General features: G+C 37.7%; 1 protein-coding gene across 5 annotated transcripts in view; it reads right to left on the bottom strand.

Annotated features, from left to right (window-relative positions):
* OPHN1 (oligophrenin 1) overlaps positions 1 to 26,607 on the bottom strand; it is a 627,113-nt gene that overhangs the window by 416,700 nt on the left and 183,806 nt on the right. For all 5 annotated transcript variants that reach the window (XM_024988791.2, XM_024988795.2, XM_024988793.2 and 2 more), the window contains one exon: positions 9,921 to 9,982. In XM_024988791.2, coding sequence (XP_024844559.1) covers positions 9,921 to 9,982 — 62 coding nt within the window. The remainder of the gene's footprint in view (positions 1 to 9,920; positions 9,983 to 26,607) is intronic.

Here is a 26,607-nt window from a genome sequence, read left to right as displayed (position 1 = left end):
TATAATGCACAAATCAAAACATACAAAATGACTGAATGGATATAGAAACAAGACTCATATATATGTTGTCTACAAGAGACCCACTTTAGACCTAAAGTAAAAGGATGAAAATAAAAGCATGAAAAAAGATATTCCATGAGAATGGAAACCAAAAGAAAGCTGGAGTGGAAATCCTTAATTCAGACAAAACAGACTTATTACAAGAGGTAAAGAAAGACATAATGATCAAGGGTATAATGATAAAGGGATCAATCCAAGAAGACATAACAATTGTAAAGATGTATGTGCCCAACACAGGAGCATCTCAATACAGAAGGCAACCACTAATAAGCATAAGAGGGGAAACTGACAGCAACACAGTGATAGCAGAGGACTTAAACACCTCACTTATACCCATGGACAGATCATCAAAACAGAATCAATAAGGAAACACAAATCTTAAATGAAACATTAGACCAAATGGACCCAATTGACATCTTTAGGATTTTACATCCAAATGTAGGATACACTTTCTTCTCAAGTGCATATGGCACATTCTTCAGGATACACCATATCTTGGGCCACCAATCAAGCCTCAGTAAATTTATGAAAATTGAAATTGTATCAAGTATTTTCTCTGACCACAACACTGAGACTAGATATCAACTACAGAAAAAAAAAAAAGCTGAAAAAGCACAAACTCATGGAGATTAAACAATACATTACTAAATAACAAAGATGTTACTGAAGAAATAAGAATGGAAATCAAAAGATTTCTAGAACAAATGGAAACGAAAACATGACGAGCCAAAAACTACGAAGTTCAGCAAAATCAGTTCTAAGAGGGAAGTTTATAGTAATACAATCCTACCTTAAGAAACAAGAAAAGCATTGAATAGACAACCTAATTCTACATCGAAAGCTGCTGGAAAAAGAACAAGAAACCACAAATTAATCAAAAGGAAAGAAATAATAAAGATTAGAGCAGAAATAAATGACAAAGAAATAAAGGAAACAAGCAAAAGTTAATAAAACTAAAAGCCGGTTCATTGAGAAGATAAAATTGACAATTTACTAGCCAGACTCATCAAGAAAAACAGGGATAAAAATCAAATTAAAAAACAGAAATGAAAAGGAGAGGTTATAACAGATAACACAGAAATACAAAGGATCATGAGAATATTATGAATATTAATATGCTAATAAAATGGACAACCTACAGGAAATGGACAGATAATCAGAACAGTTCAACCTCCCAAGACTGAATCAGAAATAAATACAAATTATGGACAAGGCAATTACAAATACTGAAAGCAAAACTGTGATCAAAATTCTCCCAGGAAGCAAAAACCCAGGGGCAGATGGCTTCACAGGAGAATTCTTTCATACATTTAAAGAAGCACTAATGCCTATTTTTCTGAAACTATTCCAAAAAATTGCAGAGGAAGGAACACATCCAAACTCATTCTACAAGGCCAAAATCACCCTGATAACAAAATCAGGCAAAGGCAATACACACAAAAAAAGAACACTTCAGGCCAATATCACTGATGAACATAGATTCACTCCTCAACAAAATTCTAGCAAACAGAATTCAACAACACATTAAAAAGCTCATACACCATGACAAAGTTGGGTTTATTCCAGAGATGCAAGGATTCTTCAATATACACAAATCAATCAATGTGAACCACTATATAAAAAAATTGAAAGATAAAATCATATGAAAATCTCAATAGATGCATAAAAAGTCTTTGACACAATTCACCACCAATTTATGATTAAAATGCATCAAAAAATGGGCAAAGAAAGAACCTACCTCAACATAGTAAAGATCACATATGATAAGCCCACAGAAAACATTCTCAGTGATTAAAAACTGAAAGTATTCCCTCTAAGATCAGGAATAAGACAAGGGTGTCCACTCTCACCACTATTATTCAACATAATTTTGCCTAGCTATGGCAATTAGAGAAGAAATAGAAATAAAAGGAATCCAGATCGGAAAAGAAGAGGCAAAGCTCTCACTGTTTGCAGATGACATGATACTATACATAGAAAAGCCAAAAGAAATTATCAGAAAATTACTAGAGCTAATCAGTGAATGTAGCAAAGTCGTGGGATACAGGGTCAATACACAGAAATCACCTGCATTCTTATATAGTAACAATGAAAAATCAGAGAGAGGAATTAAGGAATCAATCCCATTCACCACTGCAACAAAAAGAATAAAATATCTAAGAATAAAACCTACCTAAGGAGACAAAAGAACTATATATCAAAAATTATAAGATACTAATGAATGAAATCAAAGACGACATAAACAGATGGAAAAACATTCCATGTTCCTGGGTAAGAAGATCTACATTGTGAAAATAACTATACTACCAAATTCAATCTACAAATGTAATGTGTTTCCTATCAAATTACCAATGGCATTTTTAAAGAACTAGAACAAAAAAGTTCACAATTCATACAGAAACACAAAAAAGCCCAAATACCCAAAGCAGTTTTGAGAACAAAGAATGGAGCTGGAGCAATCAACCTTTCTGACTTCAGACTATACTACAAAGCTACAATCATCAAGACAGTATGGCACTGGCACAAAAGCAGAAATATGTAACAATGGAGCAAGATAAATAGCCCATGCACCAATGGGTATCTTATTTTTGACAAAGGAGGCAAGAATATACAATGGGGCAAAGATAGCCTCTTCAATAAGTGCTGCTGGGAAAACTGTTCAGCTACATGTAAAACAATGAAATTAGAACACTTTTGAATGCCATACAGAAAGATAAACTCAAAATGACTTAAAGACCTAAAAGTAAGACCAGAAACTATAAAACTCTTAAGGAAAACACAGGCAGAATACTTGACAACATGATCAAAGCAAGATCCTCTATGACTCACCTCCTAGAGTAAGAGAAATAAAAATAAAGGTAAACAAGTGGGACCTAATTAAACTTAAAAGCTTTGGTAGAGCAAAGGAAGCTAAAAATAAGGTGAAAAGACAACCCCCCAAAATGGGAGAAAATAATAGCAAAGGAAATAACTGACAAAGAATTAATTTCAAAAATATACTATCAACTCATATATAACTCAATACCAGAAAAACAAACAGCCCAATCAAAAAGTGGGAAAATGTCTCAAAAGAGACATATCTCTTTAGAGAGACATTTCTCCAAAGAAGACATACAGATAGCTAATAAAGACATGAAAAGATGCTCAACATCACTCGTTATTAGAGAAATGGAAATCAAATGCATTTCTCATTATTAGAGAAATGCTAATGAGAGAAATCAGAGAAATTTAGAGAAACTAGAAAAATCACTTGTTATTACAGAAATGCAAATAAAAACAACAATGAGATACCACCACACACCAGTCAAAATAGTCATCATCAAAAAGTCTATAAAGAATAAATGCTGGAGGGGGTGTGGAGAAATGCAGATTGATACAGCCACTATGGAAGACAGTATGGGGATTCCTTAAAAAATCAAGAATAAAACCACCATGTGACCCAGCAATCCCATTACTAGGCATATACCCTGAGGAAACCAAAATTGTAGAAGACACATGTATCCCAATGTTTACTGCACCACAATTTACAATAGCTAGAACATAGAAGCAACCTAAATATCCATTTATATTTAGAAGCTGCGGTATATACATACAATGGAATAATCAGTTCAGTTTAGTTCAGTCTCTCAGTCATGTCTGACTCTTTGTGACCCCATGAATTGCAGCAAGCCAGGCCTCCCTGTCCATTACCAACTCCCGGAGTTCACTGAGACTCACATCTATCAAGTCAGTGATGCCATCCAGCCATCTCATCCTCTGTCATCCCCTTCTCCTCCTGCCCCCAATCCCTCCCAGCATCAGAGTCTTTTCCAATGAGTCAACTCTTCCCATGAGGTGGCCAAAGTACTGGAGTTTCAGCTTTAGCATCATTCCTTCCAAAGAAATCCCAGGGCCGATCTCCTTCAGAATGGACTGGTTGGATCTCCTTGCAGTCCAAGGGACTCTCAAGAGTCTTCTCCAACACCACAGTTCAAAAGCATCAATTCTTCGGCGCTCAGCTTTCTTCACAGTCCAACTCTCACATCCATACATGACCACAAGAAAAACCATAGCCTTGACTAGATGGACCTTTTGGCAAAGTAATGTCTCTGCTTTTCAATATGCTATCTAGGTTGGTCATAACTTTCCTTCCAAGGAGTAAGCGTCTTTTAATTTCATGGCTGCAATCAACATCTGCAGTGATTTTGGAGCCCAGAAAAATAAAGTCTGACACTGTTTCCACTGTTTCCCCATCTATTTCCCATGAAGTGATAGGACCGGATGACATGATCTTCGTTTTCTGAATGTTGAGGTTTAAGCCAACTTTTTCACTCTCCACTTTCACTTTCATCAAGAGGCTTTTGAGTTCCTCTTCACTTTCTGCCATAAGGGTGGTGTCATCTGCATATCTGAGGTTATTGATATTTCTCCCAGCAATCTTGATTCCAGCTTGTGCTTCTTCCAGTCCAGCGTTTCTCATGATGTACTCTGCATATAAGTTAAATAAACAGGGTGATAATACACAGCCTTGACGTATTCCTTTTCCTATTTGGAACCAGTCTGTTGTTCCATGTCCAGTTCTAACTGTTGCTTCGTGACCTGCATACAAATTTCTCAAGAGGCAGGTCAGGTAGTCTGGTATTCCCATCTCTTTCAGAATTTTCCACAATTTATTGTGATCCTCACAGTCAAAGGCTTTGGCATAGTCAATAAAGCAGAAATAGATGTTTTTCTGGAACTCTCTTGCTTTTTCCATGATCCAGTGGATGTTGGCAATTTGGCCTCTGGTTCCTCTGCCTTTTCTAAAACCAGTTTGAACATCTGGAAGTTCACGGTTCACATATTGCTGAAGCCTGGCTTGGAGAATTTTCAGCATTATTTTACTAGCGTGTGAGATGAGTGCAATTGTGCAGTAGTTTGAGCATTCTTTGGCATTGCCTTTCTTTGGGATTGGAATGAAAACTGACCTTTTCCAGTCCTGTGGCCACTGCTCAGTTTTCCAAATTTGCTGGCATATTGAGTGCAGCACTTTCACAGCATCATCTTTCAGGATTTGAAATAGCTCAACTGGAATTCCATCACCTCCTCTAGCTTTGTTCGCAGTGATGCTTTCTAAGGCCCACTTGACTTCACATTCCAGCATATCTGGCTCTAGGTGAGTGATCACATCGATCGTGATTATCTGGGTCATGAAGATCTTTTTTGTACAGTTCTTCTGTGTATTCTTGCCACCTCTTCTTAATTTTCTGCTTCTGTTAGGTCCATACCATTTCTGTCCTTTATCAAGCCCATCTTTGCATGAAATGTTCCCTTTGTATCTTTAATTTTCTTGAAGAGATCTCTAGTCTTTCCCATTCTGTTGTTTTCCTCTATTTCTTTGCATTGATCGCTGAGGAAGGCTTTCTTATCTCTTCTTGTTATTCTTTGGAACTCTGCATTCAGATGCAATATTACTCAGTCGTAAAAAGGTATGCATTTGAGTCAGTTCTAATAATGTGGACATACCTAGAGCCTATTAAGCAGAGTGAAGTAAGTCAGAAAGAGAAATATAAATATCCTATACTAAGGCATATATATGGAATCTAGAAAGATGGTACTGATGAATTTATTTGCAGGGCAGCAATGGAGAAACAGACATAGAGAACAGACTTATGCACATGAGGGAAGGGGAGGAGGGAGAGGGTGAGATTTATAAAAAGAGTAACATGAAAACCTACAATATCATATGTAAAATAGATAGCCAATGGGAATTTGTTGTATGGCTCAGCGAACTCAAACAGGGGCTCTGTACAATCTGGAAGGGTGGGATTGGGAGGGAAATGGGAGGGACATCCATGAGGGAGGGGATGTGGGTATACTTATGGCTGATTCTTGTTCATGTTTAACAGAAAATAAAATTATATAAAGCAATGACCCTTCAATTTTTTTAAAAAAGAAAGCAAACAAAAAAAGAATTAGTTCAAAAGAGATCATAGACCTAAATGTATACATAATTATAAAACTCCTACAAGATCTTGTGCCAGTGCACAAGTGTGTCCAATTCTCTGTGACCCTTTGGATTGTAGCCCATGAGGCTCCTCAACACATGGAATTTTTTAGGCAAGAATATTGGCATGGGTTACCATTTCCTCCTCCAGGGCAATTTCCCAACCCAGGGATTGAACATGCATCTCCTGTATTTCCTGTATTACAGGCAGATACTCTACCCACTGAGCCTTAGGGAAGCCTTACAAAATAACAAATGAAACCATATAGATGAGTTTTTGTTTGGTAATGCCTTTTTAGATACAACCCCAAAAGCATGATTGATGAAGGACCTGATAAAATGGGCTTCATTCAAATTCAAAATTTCGGCTCTGCAAAAGACTTTCTAAAAAAATGAAAAGATAAGCCACAGATTGGAATATTTTGTGCAAAGAACATTTCTGATAAAGGACTGACATCCGAAATATACAAAGAAATCTTAAAACTTAACAATAGCAAAGAAAACAATTAAGGCAAAGAGTTGAACACTACTGAGAGACTTTCACTTTCAAGAAGTAGGCAAAAGATGTGAACACATCCCTCATGAAAGATGATGTATAGACAGCAAATAAGCATATGCAAATATGTTCCAAATCAAATGTCATCAGGAAAAAGCAAATTACAACAGCAAATATATACTATTATACACAAAGGAACATTTCATATGAGGATGGGCATGATAAACAACAGAAACGATAAGTACCTAACAGAAGCAGAAGACATTAAGAAAAGGTAACAGGAATACACAGAAAAACTAAAAAAAAGTCTTAATGACCCAGATAACCACAATGGTGTGGTCACTCACTCAGAGCCACAAATCTTGGGGTGTGAAATCAAGTGGCCTCAGGAAGCATTACTATGAACAATCCTAGTGGAAGCAATGGAATTACAGCTGAGCTATCTTAAATCCTGAACAATGATGCTGTTAAAGTGCTGCATTCAATATGTCAGCAAATTTGGAAAACCTACCGGTGGCCACAAGACTACTGGAAAAGGTCAATTTTCATTCCAACTGCAAAGAAGGGCAATGCTAAAGAGCGTTCAAACTACTGTACAATTACACTCATTTCACATGTTAGCTAGGTAATGATCAAAATCCTTCAAGCTAAGTTTCAGCAGTATGTGAACCGAGAACTTCCAGATGTACAAACTGGATTTACAAAAGGCAGAGGAACCACAGATTGAATTGTCAACATTTGCTGGATCATAAAGAAAGCAAGGGAAGTCCACAATAATACCTACTTCTGCTTCATTGACTACACGAAAGTCTTTGACTGTGTGGACAACAACAAACCATGGAAAATTCTTAAAGAGATGGGAATACCAGACCAGCTAACCTGTCTCATGAGAAACTGGTATGCAGGTCAATAAGCAATAATTAGAACCAGACATAGAAAAATGGACTGGTTCAACATTGGGAAAAGAGTATCTCAAGGCTGTATATTGTCACCCTGCTTATTTAACATGTATGCAGAGTACCTCATGCGAAATGCTAGACTGGATAAAACACAAATTAGAATCAAGATTGTTGGGAGAAATATCAATGACCTCAAATATGCAGATGATACCACCAATGGCAAAAACTGAAGAGGAATTAAAGAGATTCTTGATGAGGGTAAAAGAGGAGAGTGAAAAGCTGGCTTAAAACTCAACATTCAAAACACTAAGATCATGGCATCTGGTCCCATCACTTGCTGGCAAATAGAAGAGAGAAAAGTAGAAGCAGTGACAGATTTTATTTTCTTTGGCTCCAAAATAACTGTGGGTGGTGATTACAGCCATGAAATTAAAAGACACATGGTCTTTGGAAAGAAAGCTATGATAAACCTAGACAGTGTACTAAAAATCAGCAACTTCACTTTGCCAACAGAAATCTGTATAGCCAAAGCTATAGCTTTTCCAGTAGTAATGTACAGATGTGACAGTTGGACCATAAAGAAGAAAGAGTGCTGAAGAATTAATACCTTCAAATTCTAGTCCTGGAGAAGACTCTTCAGAGTCCTTTGGGCTGCACAGAGATCAAACCTTGCAGTTAATCATAAAGGAAATCAACCCTGAATATTCACTGGAAAGACTGAAGCCGAAGTTCAAGCTCCAATACTTTGGCCACCCGAAGCAAAGAGCCAACTCGTTGGAAAAGAACTTAATGCTGGGAAATTTTGAAAGCAGAAGAAGGGGGCAACAGAAGATGAAATAGTTAGATAGCATCATTGACTCAATGGACATGAGTTTGGGCAAGCTCCAGGAGATAGTAAAGGACAGGGAAGTCTGGCACGCTGCAGTCCATGGAGTCACAAAGAGCTGAACATGACTTAGCAACTAAACAACAACAAAAATACATATTAGAGTGGGTGAAATCCAAATCACAGCCAACATCAAAAGCTTGCAATAATGTGCAGCAACAAGAACTGTCATTCATGGCTGGTGAGATTGCAAAATGGTACAGCCAATTTGGAAAACAGTTTGGCAGTTTTTTACAAATCTAGACCTACTCATCACACAATCTAGAAATTGTATCCCTTAGAATTTACTGAAAAGAGCTGAAAATTTATATCCACATAAAAATCTGTACACAGATGTGTATGGAAGTTTTTTCATAATTGCCAAAACTTGGGAGTAACCAATATATTCTTCATAAGGTGAAACGATGAAGAAACCATGGCACATCCATATAATGGAATATTTACTATAATATACGCATACATAATATTCACTGACCAAAAAAAACGAGTTATGAAGCCATGAAAAGACATAGAGGAACTTTAAATGCATGTTGCTAAGTCAAAGAAACCAATCTGAAAAAGCTATATTATACAACTCCAATTATATGACATTCTAGAAAAGGCAAAACACAGTAAAAAGATAAGTGTCTGTCAGGGGTTTGGGTGTCAGAAAAGGTAGGGGGAATCACAGGAGATTTTTAGGGTAGTGAAAATATTCTGTATGATGAAACTTTGATGTTGTATATACGTCATTAAGCATTTTTCAAAAGTGATAAAATATTCAACACAAAAATTGAACCCTAAAGTAACTATGGACTTGAGCTAATAATATTGTGTTGCAAGTTGTTAATAATAAGGGAAACCACACATGCAAGATGTTAATAAGGGAAACTATATGGGGAGTGGTGGCAAGGAGAAATGGAGTACAGTTTACCTTTGAACAGTGCAAGTGTTAAGGGCATAAGCCCCAACCCTGAGCAGTCAAAACTCTGCATATAGCTTTACAGTCAGTCCTCCAGTATCTGAGGTTCTGTACCCATAGATTCAACCAAAGTCACATCATGTAGTACTGTAGTATTCATTGAAAAGTACCTAAATATAAGTGGACTCACAGAGCTCAAACACATGTTCAAAGGGCAACTGTATAAGAAATCTCTATATTTTCACTCAATTTTTCTACAAAACTAAACATGCTCTAAATACCAAGTCTATTAATATTAATGAATGAGATTTTAAATGTAAGGAAAAAAGTTATCACATAGATATAAAAAAAAAACTATCACATGTCTAAATGTAAACATATAAATATAAACTCATTATTTCTAAAAGGAGATAAACACAAATAGATAATTTAAGAACACTAAAGACCACATTTTTTGTCAATATGTTCAACAGCCAAATTTAATGTCCTCTCAAGTCTTATCTCACTGAAATGAATAGAGTGATATCCCTTTAAACTCTCAGAATGGGAACTTGAGATAGAATAATCAAATCAAATTCCAGTCTTTATAGTACCCAGGTAGTAATGAGACAGAAACTCAAACAAAAAAGCAACACTCTAACCAATGAGGACAGAAAAAAAAATGTCCAAAGTCAGCCATGATCGTGGCTCCAGGCCAAGTGTTAATGACCTACCATCATCATCCTCTCGTTTTCTACTTCGTTGAGCAATTCAGCAAATTCTTTGAAGGATTCAGCTGAAAGGACAGAATAAAAGATAAACCAAATTAATTATGGTACTTGATAGGCAAGTGGGCAGAGGTTAAGGGAAAAGAGGTAGAAACCAGTGCCACAACCCAATGGCATCACTACATGAAGGTGTCAAATCTAAGGACAAAAGAAGAAAAGTTCAGTACCTATTCAATTCAATACTGATTTCCTTTTTCCTTCTCTTTTCTTGGGGGAATGCTCCTACCTCAGCTTTTACCTGCAGTTTTATTGATATATAGTTGACATATAACATTCTGTACATTTAAAGTGACTTTGACAAGTGCTAAAAAAATAAATAAAAGTTAAACATACAGTTATCATATGATTCAGCAATTCCATGCCTGGGTATATTCGCAAAAGAAGTGAAAAAATATTCAAACAAACATTTCTATACAAATATTCTTGACTGTTTTATTCACTGATGTTTGTTGCTCAGTCGTTCAGTATGTCTGACTCTTTGCAACCCCATGGACTGCAGCACATCAAGCTTCCCCGGCCTTTACTCACTCCTGGAGTTTGCTCTAACTCATGTCCATTGAGTCGATGATGCTGTACACCCACCTCATCCTGGCCCTCTTTTCCATTTCTCTTCAATTTTGAACAGCATCAGGGTCTTTTCAATGAGATGGCTCTTCTCATCAGGTGGCCAAAGGACTTAAGTTTCAGCTTCATTCCTACCAATGAATATTCAGGGTTGATTTCCTTTAGGATTGACTGGTTTGATGTCCTTGCTGTCCAAGGAACTCTCAAGAGTCTTCATCAGTATCACAGATTGAAAGCATCAATTCTTAAGCACTCAGCCTTCTTTGTGGTCCAAATCTAACATCCTTACATGATTACTGGAAAAAACAATGCTTTGACTATACAGACCTTTCTCAACAAAGTGATGTCACTGCTTTTTAATGTGCCATTTAGGTTTGTCATACTTTTTCTTCCGAGGAGCAACTGTCTTTTAATTTCATGGCTTTAGTCACCATCCACAGGGATTTTGGAGGCCAAGAAAATAAAATCTACTACAGTTTTGATTTTTTCACAATCTATTTGCCATGAAGTGAAGAGACCAGAGGCCATGATCTTAGATTTTAAATGCTGAGTTTAAGCCAGCTTTTACACTCTCCTCTTTCACCATCATCAAGAGGCTTTTAAGTTCCTCTTCATTTTCTATCATTAGGGTGGTATCATCGGCATATCTGAAGTTATTGATATGATTCTCTGCAATCTTGATACCAGCTTGTGATTCATGTAGCCTAACATTTCACATGATGCATTCTGCATAGAAGTTAAATAAGCAGGGTGACAAGACACAGCCTTGACATACTCCTTTCCTAATTAGGAACCAGTCTGCTGTTCCTTGTCTGGTTCTAACCATTGATACTTGATCTGCATAGAGGTTTCTCAGGAGGCAGGTAATCTGGTTAGTATTTCCATCTATTTAAAAATTTTCCAGTTTTTTATGATCCACAAAATGGACCAGTACAAAATGAAGCAAGGCAAAGGCTAACAGAGTCTTGCCAAGAAAACACATTGGTCACAGCAAACAACCTCTTCCAACAACACTAGAGAAGACTCTACACATGGACATCATCAGATGGTCAATACTGAAATCATATTGATTATATTCTTTGCAGCCAAACAGAGAAGCTCTATACAGTCAGCAAAAAAAAAGATCAGGAGCTGACTATGGCTCCAATCACGAACTCCTTATTGCAAAATTCAGACTTAAATTGAAGAAAGGAAGGAAAACTACTAGACAATTCAAGTATGAGCTAAACCAAATCCCTTACGATTATACACTGGAAGAGACAAATAGATTCAAGGGACTCTATTAGATTCAATACATTCAAGATCTGATAGACAGAGTGCCTGAAGAACTATGGACAGAGGTTTATGACATTGTACAGGAGGCAGTGATCAAGACCATCCCCAAGTAAAACAAATGCAAAAAGGCAAAATGGTTGTCTGAGGAGACCTTAAAATAGCTGAGAAAATAAGAGAAGCTAAAGGCAAAGCAGAAAAGGAAAGATATACCCATTTGAAGGCACTTTCAAAGAATAACAAAGAAAGATAAGAAAGCCTTCTTCTGTGATCAGTGCAAAGACAGTAGAGGAAAACAATGGAATGGGAAAGACTAGAGATCTCTTCAAGAAAATTAGAGATACCAAGGGAACATTCATGCAAAGATGGGCATGGTAAAGGACGGAAATGGTATGGACCTAACAGAAGCAGGAAATATTAAGAAGATGTGGCAAGAATACACAGAAGAACTATACAAAAAAGATCTTCAGGACCCAGATAACCACGATGGTGTGATCACTCACCTAGAGCCAGACATCCTAGAATGCAAAGTCAAGTGGGCCTTGGGAAGCATCACTATGAACAAAGCTACTGGAGGTGATGGACTGCCAGTTGAGCTAATTCAAACCCTAAAAGATGATGCTGTTAAAATGCTGCACTCAATATGCTAGCAAATTTGGAAAACAACACTGGCAACAGAACTGAAAATGGTCAGTTTTCACTCCAATCCCTAAGAATGGCAATGCCAAAGAATGTTCAAACTACCACACAATTGCACTCATCTCACACGCTAGCAAAGTAATGCTCAAAATTCTCCAAGCGAGGCTTCAACAGAATGTGAACCATGAACTTCCAGATGTTCAATGGATTTAGAAAAGGTAGAGGAACAAGAGATCAAATTGCCACCATCTGTTGGATCATAGAAAAAGCAAGAGAATTACAGAGAAACATCTACTTCTGCTTTAATGATTATACCAAATCCTTTGACTATGTAGATCACAATAAACTGTGGAAAATTCTTCAAGAGATGGGAATACCAGGCCACCTTACCAACCTCCTGAGAAATCTGTATGCAGGTCAAGAAGCAACAGTTGAAAGTGGCCATGGAACAACAGATTAGTTCCAAATTGGGAAAGGAGCACATTAAGGCTGTATATTGTCAGCCTGCTTATTTATCATCCATGCAGAGTGTATCATGTGAAATGCCGGGCTTACTGAAGCACAAGCTGGAATCAAGATTACCGGAGGAAATGTCAGTAACCTCAGATACACAGATGATGCCACCCTTACTACAGAAATTGAAGAGGAACTGAAGATCCTCTTGATGAAAGTGAAAGAGGAGAGTGAAATAGTTAGCTTAAAACTCAACATTCTAAAACTAAGACCATGGTATCTGGTCCCATCACTTCACGGCAAATAGATGGGGAAACAATGGAAACAGTGACAGACTATTTTCTTGGGCACAAAAATCACTGCAGATGGTAACTGTAGCCATGAAATTAAAAGGCACTTGCTCCTTGGAAGAAAATTCATGACCCACTTAGAGAGCATATTAAAAAGCAGAGACAATACTTTGTTGACAAACATCCATCTAATCAAAGCTAAGGTTTTTCCAGTAGTCACGTATGGATGTGAGAATTGGACAATAAAGAAAGCTGAGCCCTGAAGAATTGATGGTTTCGAACTGTGGTGTTGCAGAAGACCAATAGTTTGATGCAATAATTTCAATGGGATTATTTCCTTCATTTCTCTTTCTGATAATTGGTTGGTAGTATATGGAAACATAACAGAGTTTTGTATATTAGTATTGTATCCTTCAAGTTTACCAAATTCTTTCATGAGCTCTAGTAGTTTACTGGTGGCATCTTTCAATGTATAGCATCATGTCATCTGAAAAAATTTCCTTAACTTAGTCTCAATTTCTTAAGAATTGCTCTGATAATCAGATAATATATGCAAACCTTTTTACACATAGTAGGTACTCAGGAAATGAAGCCTTTAATATTCATTTTCTCTATTTCCATATTTCTATTATAATACACAAGTTCCAATATATTCAATCTTCATTTTTTAAATGAAAACTAAGAAGAGATCTGACAGAATGTGGTCCACTGGAGAAGAGAATGTCAATCCACTTCAGTATTCTTGCCTTGAGAACCCCATGAACAGTATGAAAAGGTAAAATGATAGGATACTGAAAGAGGAACTTCCCAGGTCAGTAGGTGCCCAATATGCTACTGGAGATCAGTGGAGAAATAACTCCAGAAAGAATGAAGGGATAGAGCCAAAGCAAAAAGAATACCCAGCTGTGGATGTGACTGGTGATAGAAGCAAGGTCCGATGCTGTAAAGAGCAATATTGCAGAGGAACCTGGAATGTCAGGTCCAAGAATCAAGGCAAATTGGAAGTGGTAAAACGAGAGGTGGCAAGAGTGAATGTCGACATTCTAGGAATCAGCAAACTGAAATGGACTGGAATGGGTGAATTTAACTAGGATGACAATTATATCTACTACTGTGGGCAGGAATCCCTAGGAAGAAATGCAGTAGCCATCATGGTCAACAAGAGAGTCCAAAATGCATTACTTGGATGCAATCTCAAAAACGACAGAATGATCTCTGTTCGTTTCCAAGGCAAACCATTCAATATCACAGTAATCCAAGTCTAGGCCCCAACCAGTAATGCTGAAGAAGCTGAAGTTGAACGGTACTATGAAGACCTACAAGACCTTTTAGAACTAAGACCTAAAAAAGATGTCCTTTTCACTATAAGGGACTGGAATGCAAAAGTAGGAAGTCAAGAAACACCTGGAGTAAAAGGCAAATTTGGCCATGGAATACTGAATGAAGCATGGCAAAGGCAAATAGAGTTTTGCCAAGAAAATGCACTGGTCATAGCAAACACCCTCTTTCAACAACACAAGAGAAGACTCTAAACATGGACATCACCAGATGGTCAACACCGAAATCAGATTGATTATGTTCTTTGCAGCCAAAGACTGAGAAGCTCTATACAGTCAACAAAAACAAGACCGGGAGCTGATTGTGGCTCAGATCATGAACTCCTTATTCCAAATTCAGACTTAAATTGAAGAAAGTAGGGGAAATCACTAGACCATTCAGGTATGACGTAAATCAAATCCCTTATGATTATACAGTGGCAGTGACAAATAGATTTAAGGGCCTAGATATGATAGATAGAGTACCTGATGAACTATGGAATGAGGTTCGTGACACTGTACAAGAGACAGGGATCAAGACCATCCCTATGGAAAAGAAATGCAGAAAAGCAAAATGGCTCTCTGGAGAGGCCTTACAAATAGCTGTGAAAAGAAGAGAAGCGAAAAGCAAAGGAGAAAAGGAAAGATATAAGCATCTGAATGCAGACTTCCAACGAATAGCAAGAAAAGATAAGAAAGCCTTCCTCAGTGATCAATGCAAAGAAATAGAGGAAAACAACAGAATGGGAAGGACTAGAGATTTATTCAAGAAAATTAGAGATACCAAGGGAACATTTCATGCAAAGATGGGCTCAATAAAGGACAGAAATGATATGGACCTAACAGAAGCAGAAGATATTAAGATAGGTGGCAAGAATACACAGAAGAACTGTACGAAAAAGATCTTCAAGACCCAGATAATCACGATGGTGTGATCACTGACCTAGAGTCAGACATCCTGGAATGTGAAGTCCAGTGGGCCTTAGAAAGCATCACTACGAACAAAGCTAGTGGAGGTGATGGAATTCCAGTTGAGCTATTTCAAATCCTGAAAGATGATGCTGTGAAAGTGCTGCACTCAATATGCCAGCAAATTTGGAAAACTGAGCAGTGGCCACTGGACTGGAAAAGGTCAGTTTTCATTCCAATCCCAAAGAAAGGCAATGCCAAAGAATGCTCAAACTACCGCACAATTGCATTCATCTCACATGCTAGTAAAGTAATGCTTAAAATTCTCCAAGCCAGGCGTCAGCATACATGACCGTGAACTTCCTGATGTCCAAGCTGGTTTTAGAAAAGGCAGAGGAACCAGAGATCAAATTGCCAACATCTGCTGGATCATGGAAAAAGCAAGAGAGTTCCAGAAAAACATCTATTTCTGCTTTATTGACTATGCCAAAGCCTTTGACTGTGTGGATCACAATAAACTGTGGAAAATTCTGAAAGAGATGGGAATACCAGACCACCTGACCTGCCTCTTGAGAAACCTGTATGCAGGTCAGGAAGCAACAGTTAGAACTGGACATGGAACAACAGACTGGTTCCAAATAGGAAAAGGAATACATCAAGGCTGTATATTGTCATCCGACTTATTTAACTTATATGCAGAGTACATCATGAGAAACACTGGACTGGAAGAAACACAAGCTGGAATCAAGATTGCTGGGAGAAATATCAATAACCTCAGATATGCAGATGACACTGCCCTTATGGCAGAAAGTGAAGAGGAACTCAAAAGCCTCTTGATGAAAGTGAAAGTGGAGAGTGAAAAAGTTGGCTTAAAGCTCAACATTCAGAAAACGAAGATCATGGCATCCAGTCCCATCACTTCATGGGAAATAGATGGGGAAACAGTGGAAACAGTGTCAGACTTTATATTGGGGGGCTCCAAAATCACTACAGATGGTGACTGCAGCCATGAAACTAAAAGATGCTTACTCCTTGGAAGGAAAGTTATGACCAACCTAGATAGCATATTCAAAAGCAGAGACATTACTTTGCCAACAAAGGTCCGTCTAGTCAAGGCTATGGTTTTTCCTGTGGTCATGTATGGATGTGAGAGTTGGACTGTGAAGAAGGCTGAGTGCCGAAGAATTGATGCTTTTGAACTGTGGTGTTGGAGAAGACTCTTGAGAGTCCCTTGGACTGCAAGGAGATCCAACCAGTCCATTCTGAAGGAGATCGGCCCTGGGATTTCTTTGGAAGGAATGACGCTAAAGCTGAAACTCCAATACTTTGGCCACTTCATGAGAAGAGTTGACTCACTGGAAAAGACTCTGATGCTGGGAGGGATTGGGGGCAAGAGGAGAAGGGGACGACAGAGGATGAGATTGCTGGATGGCATCACTGACTCGATGGACATGAGTCTAAATGAACTCCGGGAGTTGGTGATGGACAGGGAGGCCTGGCGTGCTGCGATTCATGGGGTCGCAAAGAGTCGGACCGGACTGAGCGACTGATCTGATCTGATCATTATTTACATAGGTTAAATTAGGGTCTGTCCTCTTTATTATTAGAAAATGATTTGAAACATTAGTTTAAGAAACCAAGGCCTTACCTGCAATGACATATCTGATATGATGCTCATTGAAGTGGATATGACCAGATGCTTTTAATGAGTAAGGTTGACTACGGGGCCAACAAAGATTCAAAGCCCTCTTGGGAAAACCAGGTTAATACCTGCCTTGCAGAGTTCCTGGCCTTATAGTTGAGTAAGGAAAGTCTCTTCCTTGCAGAACTGAAAACTTCAGGATATTTTGCCTATCTAGAGAAGAACTCACTCAAATTTTTAGGTTCTGCAGGTGAAATGGTATGGGGAGGGTGGTGCGAGGGGGGTTCAGGATGGAGAACACATGTACACCCATGGCAGATTCATGTTGATGTATGGCAAAACCAATACAATATTGTAAAGTAATTAGCCTCCAATTAAAATAAATAAATTTATATTTTAAAAAATCCAATCTACAATTCTTGAAAACTTTCAGTAATGCAAACTTAAACAGATCCATATAGCAAATGATTATCCTTGTTGCACCTACAAATAGACCAAATCTAATGAGACCAGCCTTATTTTTTAATCAAGAATATTTTTTCTTTGAGATTAACTTTCATCAAAAGGGAGAATTTCTGTGTTTCAATGGAAAATGATGCATTGTCTAGATCACATCCTTTTGGATTATCAGAAGACTGCCCTATTCTTTGTCTTTGAGCTACCTGAACATTTGCACCTCTTGTTAGTGGAGGGTAACCTATAAGGATGCACACTCACACTTGTCTGGTTGAGATTTAAATGACTTGCTCCCCTTCTGAAAAAAAAAAAAACAGTTTTGGTATCCATATGTAAATTGAACTGGATCCTGTTACTTTACCCAACTTATATTTAGCAAATCTTCAATCCCTTCTATTTCTTCCAATATCTAGTTATAATCCTCCAAACTAGCAATCCTAAATTTCCCCTTCTCATCTGACCTGGAAAAAGAGAGACCTGAGACTTGATGATCCAGATCCCTATAAGGATTCCAGGTCACCATGCAATTGATCCTTTCCCCATGATCTGAAGAAGATCTATGAACTAAAATCTGATGACTTGATATAAATCTCTAAGTGCTTGCCACCATAGCAGACCATGCATTGGGCTAAAATTTTCCCTGGAAAAACCACTATCTGAGTTAAGGAAGTCTGGTAAAATGTTCAATTCATATATGCCCTTATAGGAAAGACTGCCAGGACTGTGGACAATGTCGTCTAGAGGACTAGCATCCTACCTTGAGAGCTTCAAGAAACTCCAATGAGTGACACTATGTAATCAAAAATAAATGTCTACTACTGACCACTTAGAAATCACTGGACCCTCAGGGTTCAATTCACATCTCTTTTCTGTAACGGAAACTTTTGCATTAAACGACAAGGTCCTACTGTATACAACAGGGAACTGTCAATATACTCAATTTCTTATAATAAACCATAATGGAAAAGAATATGAAAAAGATTATATATATACACACACACACACACACACACACACACACACACATAACACAATCCTTTGCTGTATACCAGAAATTAACACAACACTGTAAATCAACTATACTTCAATAAAAATAAAATTTAAATAATTTTTAACTTTTATATTAATTTTATTTTTCATTTAGGGCATCCCTCTTCTTTTAGGATAGCTGAATTTCAGGACCCTAAAACAACTGACCTTCACAATCTAAAAAGACGGTCTAACTGATTTTATAGAAAAACACTAACAAACATCCTCAAGAGACTATTTCTTAAGCCCTGCTTTATCCCAATCAGGTTTATGATTACCTGTGAGTTGTTAGCAATTAATAATATTCACGTTGAATATAAGTGTGGGGGCTAGGGGGAATAGACAATGTAGAACTTCCTGAGTCCTGTGCTCCTATACAGCAGTAACGAGTGGCTGATGGAACTTCTACTTGAAAGTTTGATTTTAAATCAATCTGCTTGGTCTGCAAAGGACTTTTGACAAATATATTACAATGATTAGAAATTTGATTTGCAGTCTGAGACTTGAAAACACTGCTTTTTCTTTCTCCACGCATAAATAAACAAACTGATTCATTTCATCTAAGATGGGTCCTGAGACTCTGGATCAACATGCTTTTCAGGTAATTCTGATACAAAGCTATATTAAGATTAACTGAACTAGATGCTTCCTAAGGTCCCTTTAAACATTGACTTTTTTTACCTTTTCATTTTGTAGTAAACTCAGGCAATAATTTCAAACTAACATCTTTCTCCAAAAATTAGGTTCTCCACCTTCCTAGTAGGATCACCAGACACTGAGAAAAAGGATTTATATAAACCCTCTGATACATTTATTTATATGATTTACTCCTTGAAATTCTTGGAAGTAGATTATACTCTCTACATATGAGGAAAACAGAGACTCAAGTAATTTTTTCAAGACCTCATAGCCAATAACTAAACCTCAAACCTGAAGCAGACACACACTACCTAAATACTTAGAATTTCCTCTAGTTACTGGGCCATAGAGGTAGAGAAAAGGTCAGGCAATGCCAGTTGAAAGTATACATGTCATACTCTAAAGCAGCGACAAATGTCAGAGGGCAGTCAGATACTTCCTCTCACTTGTCTCTGTTATATATAGACTGTGAGACCTAAAGGCTGATCAACAAAGGAAGAAACTGTTCAGAGAAGCTTCAGACTTTCCCTAGAAATCATTACCATCTCCGTTTCTCACCTGGTAACTACAATGGGGTTAATGCTACTGATTACTGTGGTGTTGTAGAAGATTCTTGAGAGTCCCTTGGACTGCAAGGAGATCCAACCAGTCCATCCTAAAGGAGATCAGTCCTGGGTGTTCACTGGAAGGACTGATGTTGAAGCTAAAGCTCCAATATTTTGGCCACCTGATGCGAAGAGCTGACTCATTTGAAAAGACCCTGATGCTGGGAAAGATTGAAGGCAGGACGAGAAGGGGACGACAGAGGATGAGATGGTTAGATGGCATCACCGACTCAATGGACACGAGTTTGGGTAAACTCTGGGAGTTGGTGATGGACAGGGAGGCCCGGCGTGCTGCGGTTCATGGGGTCGCGGAGTTGGACATGACTGAGTGACTGAACTGACTGACTGACTGACTGAATTCTTGCAGCAATCATGAAAAATCACTTATGGAAAGAACTGCAAAACCCTTTTCACATGTAATGTGAAATCTAAAAGCTCAACTCCAAATTCCATTCCATTCCATACAGTAAAAGTAACTGTACTTTGACCAGTTTTTCAGTAAAAAAGATGTACTGACTCAGAGACAGTAGTGCTGGCACATTAGAGGGCATGGAAAAATCTCCTCTTTCCACTTTCCAAACGATTGTTCTTTCACAACAATAGCTTCCCAGTAGGATCTTGAAGATTGCTTCTCAGTCTCCAAAGAGCATTGGCAGGTGTTTACCTGCCATTCTTTACCACTAGCACCATTCAGATCAGATCAGATCAGTCGCTCAGTCGTGTCCTACTCTTTGCAACCCCATGAATCGCAGCACGCCAGGCCTCCCTGTCCATCACCAACTCCCGGAGTTCACTCAGACTCACGACCATCGAGTCAGTGATGCCATCCAGCAATCTCACCCTCTGACACCCCCTTCTCCTCTTGCCCCCAATCCCTCCCAGCATCAGAGTCTTTTCCAATGAGTCAACTCTTCCCATGAGGTGGCCAAAGTACTGGAGTTTCAGCTTTAGCATCATTCCTTCCAAAGAAATCCCAGGGCCGATCTCCTTCAGAATGGACTGGTTGGATCTCCTTGCAGTCCAAGGGACTCTCAAGAGTCTTCTCCAGCACCACAGTTCAAAAGCATCAATTCTTCGGCACTCAGCCTTCTTCACAGTCCAACTCTCACATCCATACATGACCACAGGAAAAACCATAGCCTTGACTAGACGGACCTTTGTTGGCAAAGTAATGTCTCTGCTTTTGAATATGCTATCTAGGTTGGTCATAACTTTCCTTCCAAGGAGTAAGCATCTTTTAATTTCATGGCTGCAGTCACCATCTGTAGTGATTTTGGAGCCCAGAAAAATAAAGTCTGACACTGTTTCCACTGTTTCCCCATCTATTTCCCATGAAGTGATGGGACCGGATGCCATGATCTTCGTTTTCTGAATGTTGAGCTTTAAGCCAACTTTTTCACTCTCCACTTTCACTTTCGTCAAGAGGCTTTTGAGTTCCTCTTCACTTTCTGCCATAAGGGTGGTGTCATCTGCATATCTGAGGTTATTGATTAGGAAGCCCAATTGACAGGCAAGCAGTAGTTATTTTTAAGAAAATAATATACTTATTTTGGGATGCTATAACAAAATAACATAGATAGGATGGTGTACAAAAATAGAAATTTCTCATAGTTCTGGAAGTTAGAAGACCAGTATTAGACTGCCAGCATGTTTGGGTTCTGGAGCATGCCATCTTCTGACTTATAAACTACTAACTTCTCATTGTATCCTAATAAGATGGAAAGTGGGCTAGAAATTTCTCTGGGATCCCTTTGATGAGGGCACTAATCCCATTCATGAGGGCTCCACCCTCATGATCTAATCACTTCCCAAAGGTTCTACTTCCTGGTACCATCATATTGAGGATAAGCTTTCAAAATGAATCTGGGGGAGTTACATTCAGCCTGTTACATCCCATACCATGCTTGACAAAATCCACATCCTTCTTTTATATTCAATTTCCACAGCCCTACAAGTCTTAACTCATTCCAGCGTTAACTCTTAGGTCAAAAGTTCAAATTTTATCTAAATATCTAAATCAAATATGGTTGAGACTCACGGTACAAATTATATGGAGGCAAAATTGTTCTCTAGCTGTCAACCTGTAAAAACAAACAAGTTATGTGCTTCCAAAATACAATGATGGGACATGCATAAGATAGACATTCCCGCTCCAAAAGGGAAAAAGCCAAGAAGGACAGAGTGATAGGTCCCAAGCAAGCCCAAAATCTAGCAAGGCAAGTTCCATGCGATCTTAAGTTTTGCGAATAAATCTCTTTGGCTGTATTTTCCACATTCTCTTTCTTTTCTTTTTTTATTTTTTTATTTTAATTGGAGGCTAATTACTTTATAATATTGTAGTGGTTTTTGCCATACATTCACATGAATCAGCCATGTGTGTACATGTGTTCCCCATCCTGAACCTCCCTCCCACCTTCCTCCCCATCCCATTCCTCAGGGTCATCCCAGTGCACCAGCCCTGAGCACCCTCTCTCATGCATTGAACCTGGACTGCCGATCTATTTCACATATGATAATATACATGTTTCAATACTATTCTCTCAGTCATCCCACCCTCGCCTTCTCCCACAGAGTGCAAAAGTCTGTTCTTTACATCTGTGTCTCTTTTGCTGTCTCGCATATAGGATCATCATTATCATCTTTCTAAATTCCATATATATGCATGTTAATCTACTGTATTGGTATTATTTTTCTGACTTACTTCACTCTGTATAATAGGCTGTGGTTTCATCCACCTCATTAGAACTGATTCAAATGCATTCTTTTTAATAGCTGAATAATATTCCATTGTGTCTATGTACCACAGCTTTCTTATCCATTTATCTGCCAGTGGACATCTAGATTGCTTCCATGTCCTAGCTATTATAAACAGTGCTGCGATGAACATTGAGGTACATGTGTATCTTCCAATTCTTGTTTCCTCGGTGTGTATACGCAGCAGTGGAATTGCTGGGTTGCATGGCAGTTCTACTTCCAGTTTTTGAAGGAATCTCCACACTGTTCTCCATAGTGGCTGTACTAGTTTGCATTCCCTCCAACAGTGTAAGAGGGTTCCTTTTTTCTGTACCCTCTCTAGCATTTACTATTTGTAGACTTTTGGATAGCAGCCATTCTGACTGGCATAAAATGGTACCTCACTGTGGTTTTGATTTGCATTTCTCTGATAATGAGTGATGTTGAGCATCTTTTCATGTGTATGTTAGCCATCTGTATGTCTTCTTTGGAGAAATGTCATTTAGTTCTTTGGCTCATTTTTTGATTTGGTTACTTATTTTTCTGAAACTGAGCTGAAGGAGTTGTTTGTATATTTTTGAGATTAATTCTTTGTCAGTTACTTCATTTGCTGCTATTTTCTCCCATTCTGAAGGCTCTTTTCACCTTTCTTATAGTTTCTTTCATTGTGCAAAAGCTTTTAGGTTTAATTAGGTCCCATTTGTTTATTTTTGCTTTTATTTCCTTTATTCTGGGAGGTGGGTCATAGAGGATCCTGCTGTGATTTATATCAGAGTGTTTTGCCTATGTTTTCCTCTAGAAGTTTTATAGTTTCTGGTCTTACATTTAGATCTTTAGTCCATTTTCAGTTTATTTTTTGTGTATGGTGTTAGAAAGTATTCTAGTTTCATTCTTTTACAAGTGGTTGACCAGTTTTCCCAGCACTTCTTAAAGAGATTATCTTTTCTCCATTGTATATGCTTGCCTCCTTTGTCAAAGATAAGGTGTCCATAGTTGCATGGATTTATCTCTGGGCTTTCTATTTTGTTCCATTGATCTATGTTTCTGTCTTTGTGCCAGTACCATACTGTCTTGATGACTGCAGCTTTGTAGTATAACCTGAAGTAGGGCAAGTTGATCCCTCCAGTGCCATTCTTCTTTCTCAAGATTACTTTGGCTATTCAAGGTTTTTTGTATTTCCATACAAATTATGAAATTATTTGTTCTAGTTCTGTGAGAAATACCATTGGTAGCTTGATAGGGATTGCATTGAATTTACAGATTGCTTTGGGTAGTATACTCATTTTCACTATGTTGATTCCTGCACTCCAAGAACACAGTATATTTCTCCAACTAGTTGTTTCCTCTTTGATTTCTTTCATCAGTGTTTTATAGTTTTCTATATATAGGTCTTTTATTTCTTTAGGTAGATATATCCCTAAGTATTTAATTATGTTCATTGCAATGGTGAATGGAATTGTTTCCTTAATGTCTCTTTCTATTTTCTCATTGTTAGTGTATAAGAATGCAAGGGATTTCTGTGTGTTAATTTTATATCCTGAAAATTTATTACATTCATTGATTAGCTCTAGTAATCTTCTGGTGGAGTCTTTAGGGTTTTTTATATAAAGGATCATGTCATCTGCAAATAGTAAGAGTTTTACTTCTTCTTTTCCAATCTGGATTCATTTATTTTTCTTCTCTGATTGCTATGGCTAAAACTTCCAAAACTATGTTGAATAGAAGTGGTGAGAGTGGGCACCCTTTTCTTGTTCCTGACTTTAGGGGAACTGCTTTCAATTTTTCACCATTGAGTATAATGTTTGCTGTGGGTTGGTCATATATAGCTTTTATTATGTTGAGGTATGTTCCTTCTATTCCTGCTATCTGGAGGGTTTTTTTTGTTTTTAATCATAAATGGATGTTGAATTTTGTCAAAGGCTTTCTCTGCATCTACTGAGAAAATCATATGGTTTTTAATCTTTTAATTTGTTAATGTGGTGTATTACATTGATTGATTTGCAAATATTGAAGAATCCTTGCATCCCTGGGATAAAGCCCACTTGGTCATGATGCATGATCTTTTTAATATGTTGTTGGATTCTGTTTGCTAGAACTTGGTTAAAGATTTTTGCATCTATGTTCATCAGTGATATTGGCCTGCAGTTTTCTTTTTTTGTTGTATCTTTGTCTGGTTTTGGTATTAGGGTGATGGTGGCCTCATAGAATGAGTTTGGAAGTTCACATTCCTCTGCAATTTTCTGGAAGAGTTTGAGCAGGATAGGTGTTAGCTCTTCTCTAAATTTTTGGTAGAATTCAGCTGTGAAGCCGTCTGGTCCTGGGCTTTTGTTTGTTGGAAGATTTCTGATTACAGTTTCAATTTCTATGCTTGTGATAGGTCTGTTAAGATTTTCTATTTCTTCCTGGTTCAGTTTTGGAAAGTTGTACTTTTCTAAGAATTTGTCCATTTCTTCCAAGTTGTCCGTTTTATTGGCATATAGTTACTGATAGTAGTCTCTTGTGATCCTTTGTATTTCTGTGTTGTCTATTGTGATTTCTCCATTTTCATTTCTAATTTTGTTGATTTGATTCTTCCTTTATAATTTGATGACTCTGGCTAATGGTATGTCCATTTTATTTATCTTCTCAAAGAATCAGCATTTAGCTTTCTTAATTTTGGCTATGCCCTCCTTTGTTTCTTTTGCATTTATTTCTGCCCTAATTTTTATGATTTCTTTCCTTATACTAACCCTGGGGTAGTTCATTTCTTATTTTTCTAGTTGCTTTAGGTGTACAGTTAGGTCTTTTATTTGATGTTTCTCCTGTTTCTTGAGGTAAGCTTGTATTGCTATGAACCTTCCCCTTAGCACTGTTTTTACTGAATCCCATAGATTTTGCATAATTTTGTTTTCATTTTCATTCATTTTTATGCATATTTTTATTTCTTTTTTTATTTCTTCTGTGATTTGTTGGTTATTCAGAAGCGTGTTTTTTAGCTTCTATATGTTTGTATTTTTAACAGTTTTTTTTCCTGTAGTTGACATCTAATCTTACTGCATTGTGATCAGAAAAGATGTTTGAGATGGTTTCAATTTTCTTGAATTTACCAAGGCTAGATTTATGGCCCAGGATGTGATCTATCCTGGAGAAGGTTCCATGTGCACTTTAGAAAAAGGTGAAATTCATTGTTTTAGGGTGAAATATGATATCGATATCAATTAGGTCTAACTGGTCCATTGTATCATTTAAAGTTTGTGTTTCCTTGCTAATTTTCTGTTTAGTTGATCTATTCATAGGTGTGAGTGGGGTATTAAGGTCTCCCAGTATTATTGTGTTCCTGTTAATTTCCCCTTTCATACTTGTTAGCATTTGCCTTACATATTGCAGTGCTCCTATGTTGGGTGCATATATATTTATAATTGTTATATCTTCTTCTTGGACTGATCCTTTAATCATGATGTAGTGTCCTTCTTTGTCTCTTTTCGTGGCCTTTATTTCAAACTCTATTTTATCTGATATGAGTATTGTTACTCCTGCTTTTTTTTGGTCTCCATTTGCATGAAATATCTTTTTCCAGCCCTTCACTTTCAGTCTGCATGTGTCCCTAAGTTTGAGGGATGATTACTGCAGCCATGAAATTAAAAGATGCTTGCTCCTTGGAAGAAAAGCTATGACCAATCTAGACTTCATATTCAAAAGCTGAGACATTACTTTGCCAACAAGTGTCCATCTAGTCAAAGCTATGGTTTTTCCAGTAGTCATGTATGGATGTGAGAGTTGGACTATAAAGAAAGCTGAGTGCCAAAGAATGATGTTTTTGAACTGTGGTGTTGGAGAAGACTCTTGAGAGTCACTAGGACTGTAAGGAGATCCAACCAGTTCATCCTAAAGGAAATCAGTCCTCTATATTCATTGGAAGGACTGATGCTGAATCTGAAACTCCAATACTTTGGCCACCTGATGTGAAGAACTTACTCATTGGAAAAGACCCTGATGCTGGGAAAGATTGAAGGCAGGAGAAGGGGAAGACAGAAGAGGAGATGGTTGGATGGCATCACCAACTCGATGGACATGAGTTGGAGTAAGCTCCGGGAGTTGGTGTTGGAC

The sequence above is a fragment of the Bos taurus genome, chromosome X (genome assembly GCF_002263795.3).
Source record: "Bos taurus isolate L1 Dominette 01449 registration number 42190680 breed Hereford chromosome X, ARS-UCD2.0, whole genome shotgun sequence".
Classification (NCBI taxonomy): domain Eukaryota; kingdom Metazoa; phylum Chordata; class Mammalia; order Artiodactyla; family Bovidae; genus Bos; species Bos taurus.
Note: the sequence above shows the minus strand (reverse complement) of the source record. Positions and strands in the feature narration are given on the sequence as shown.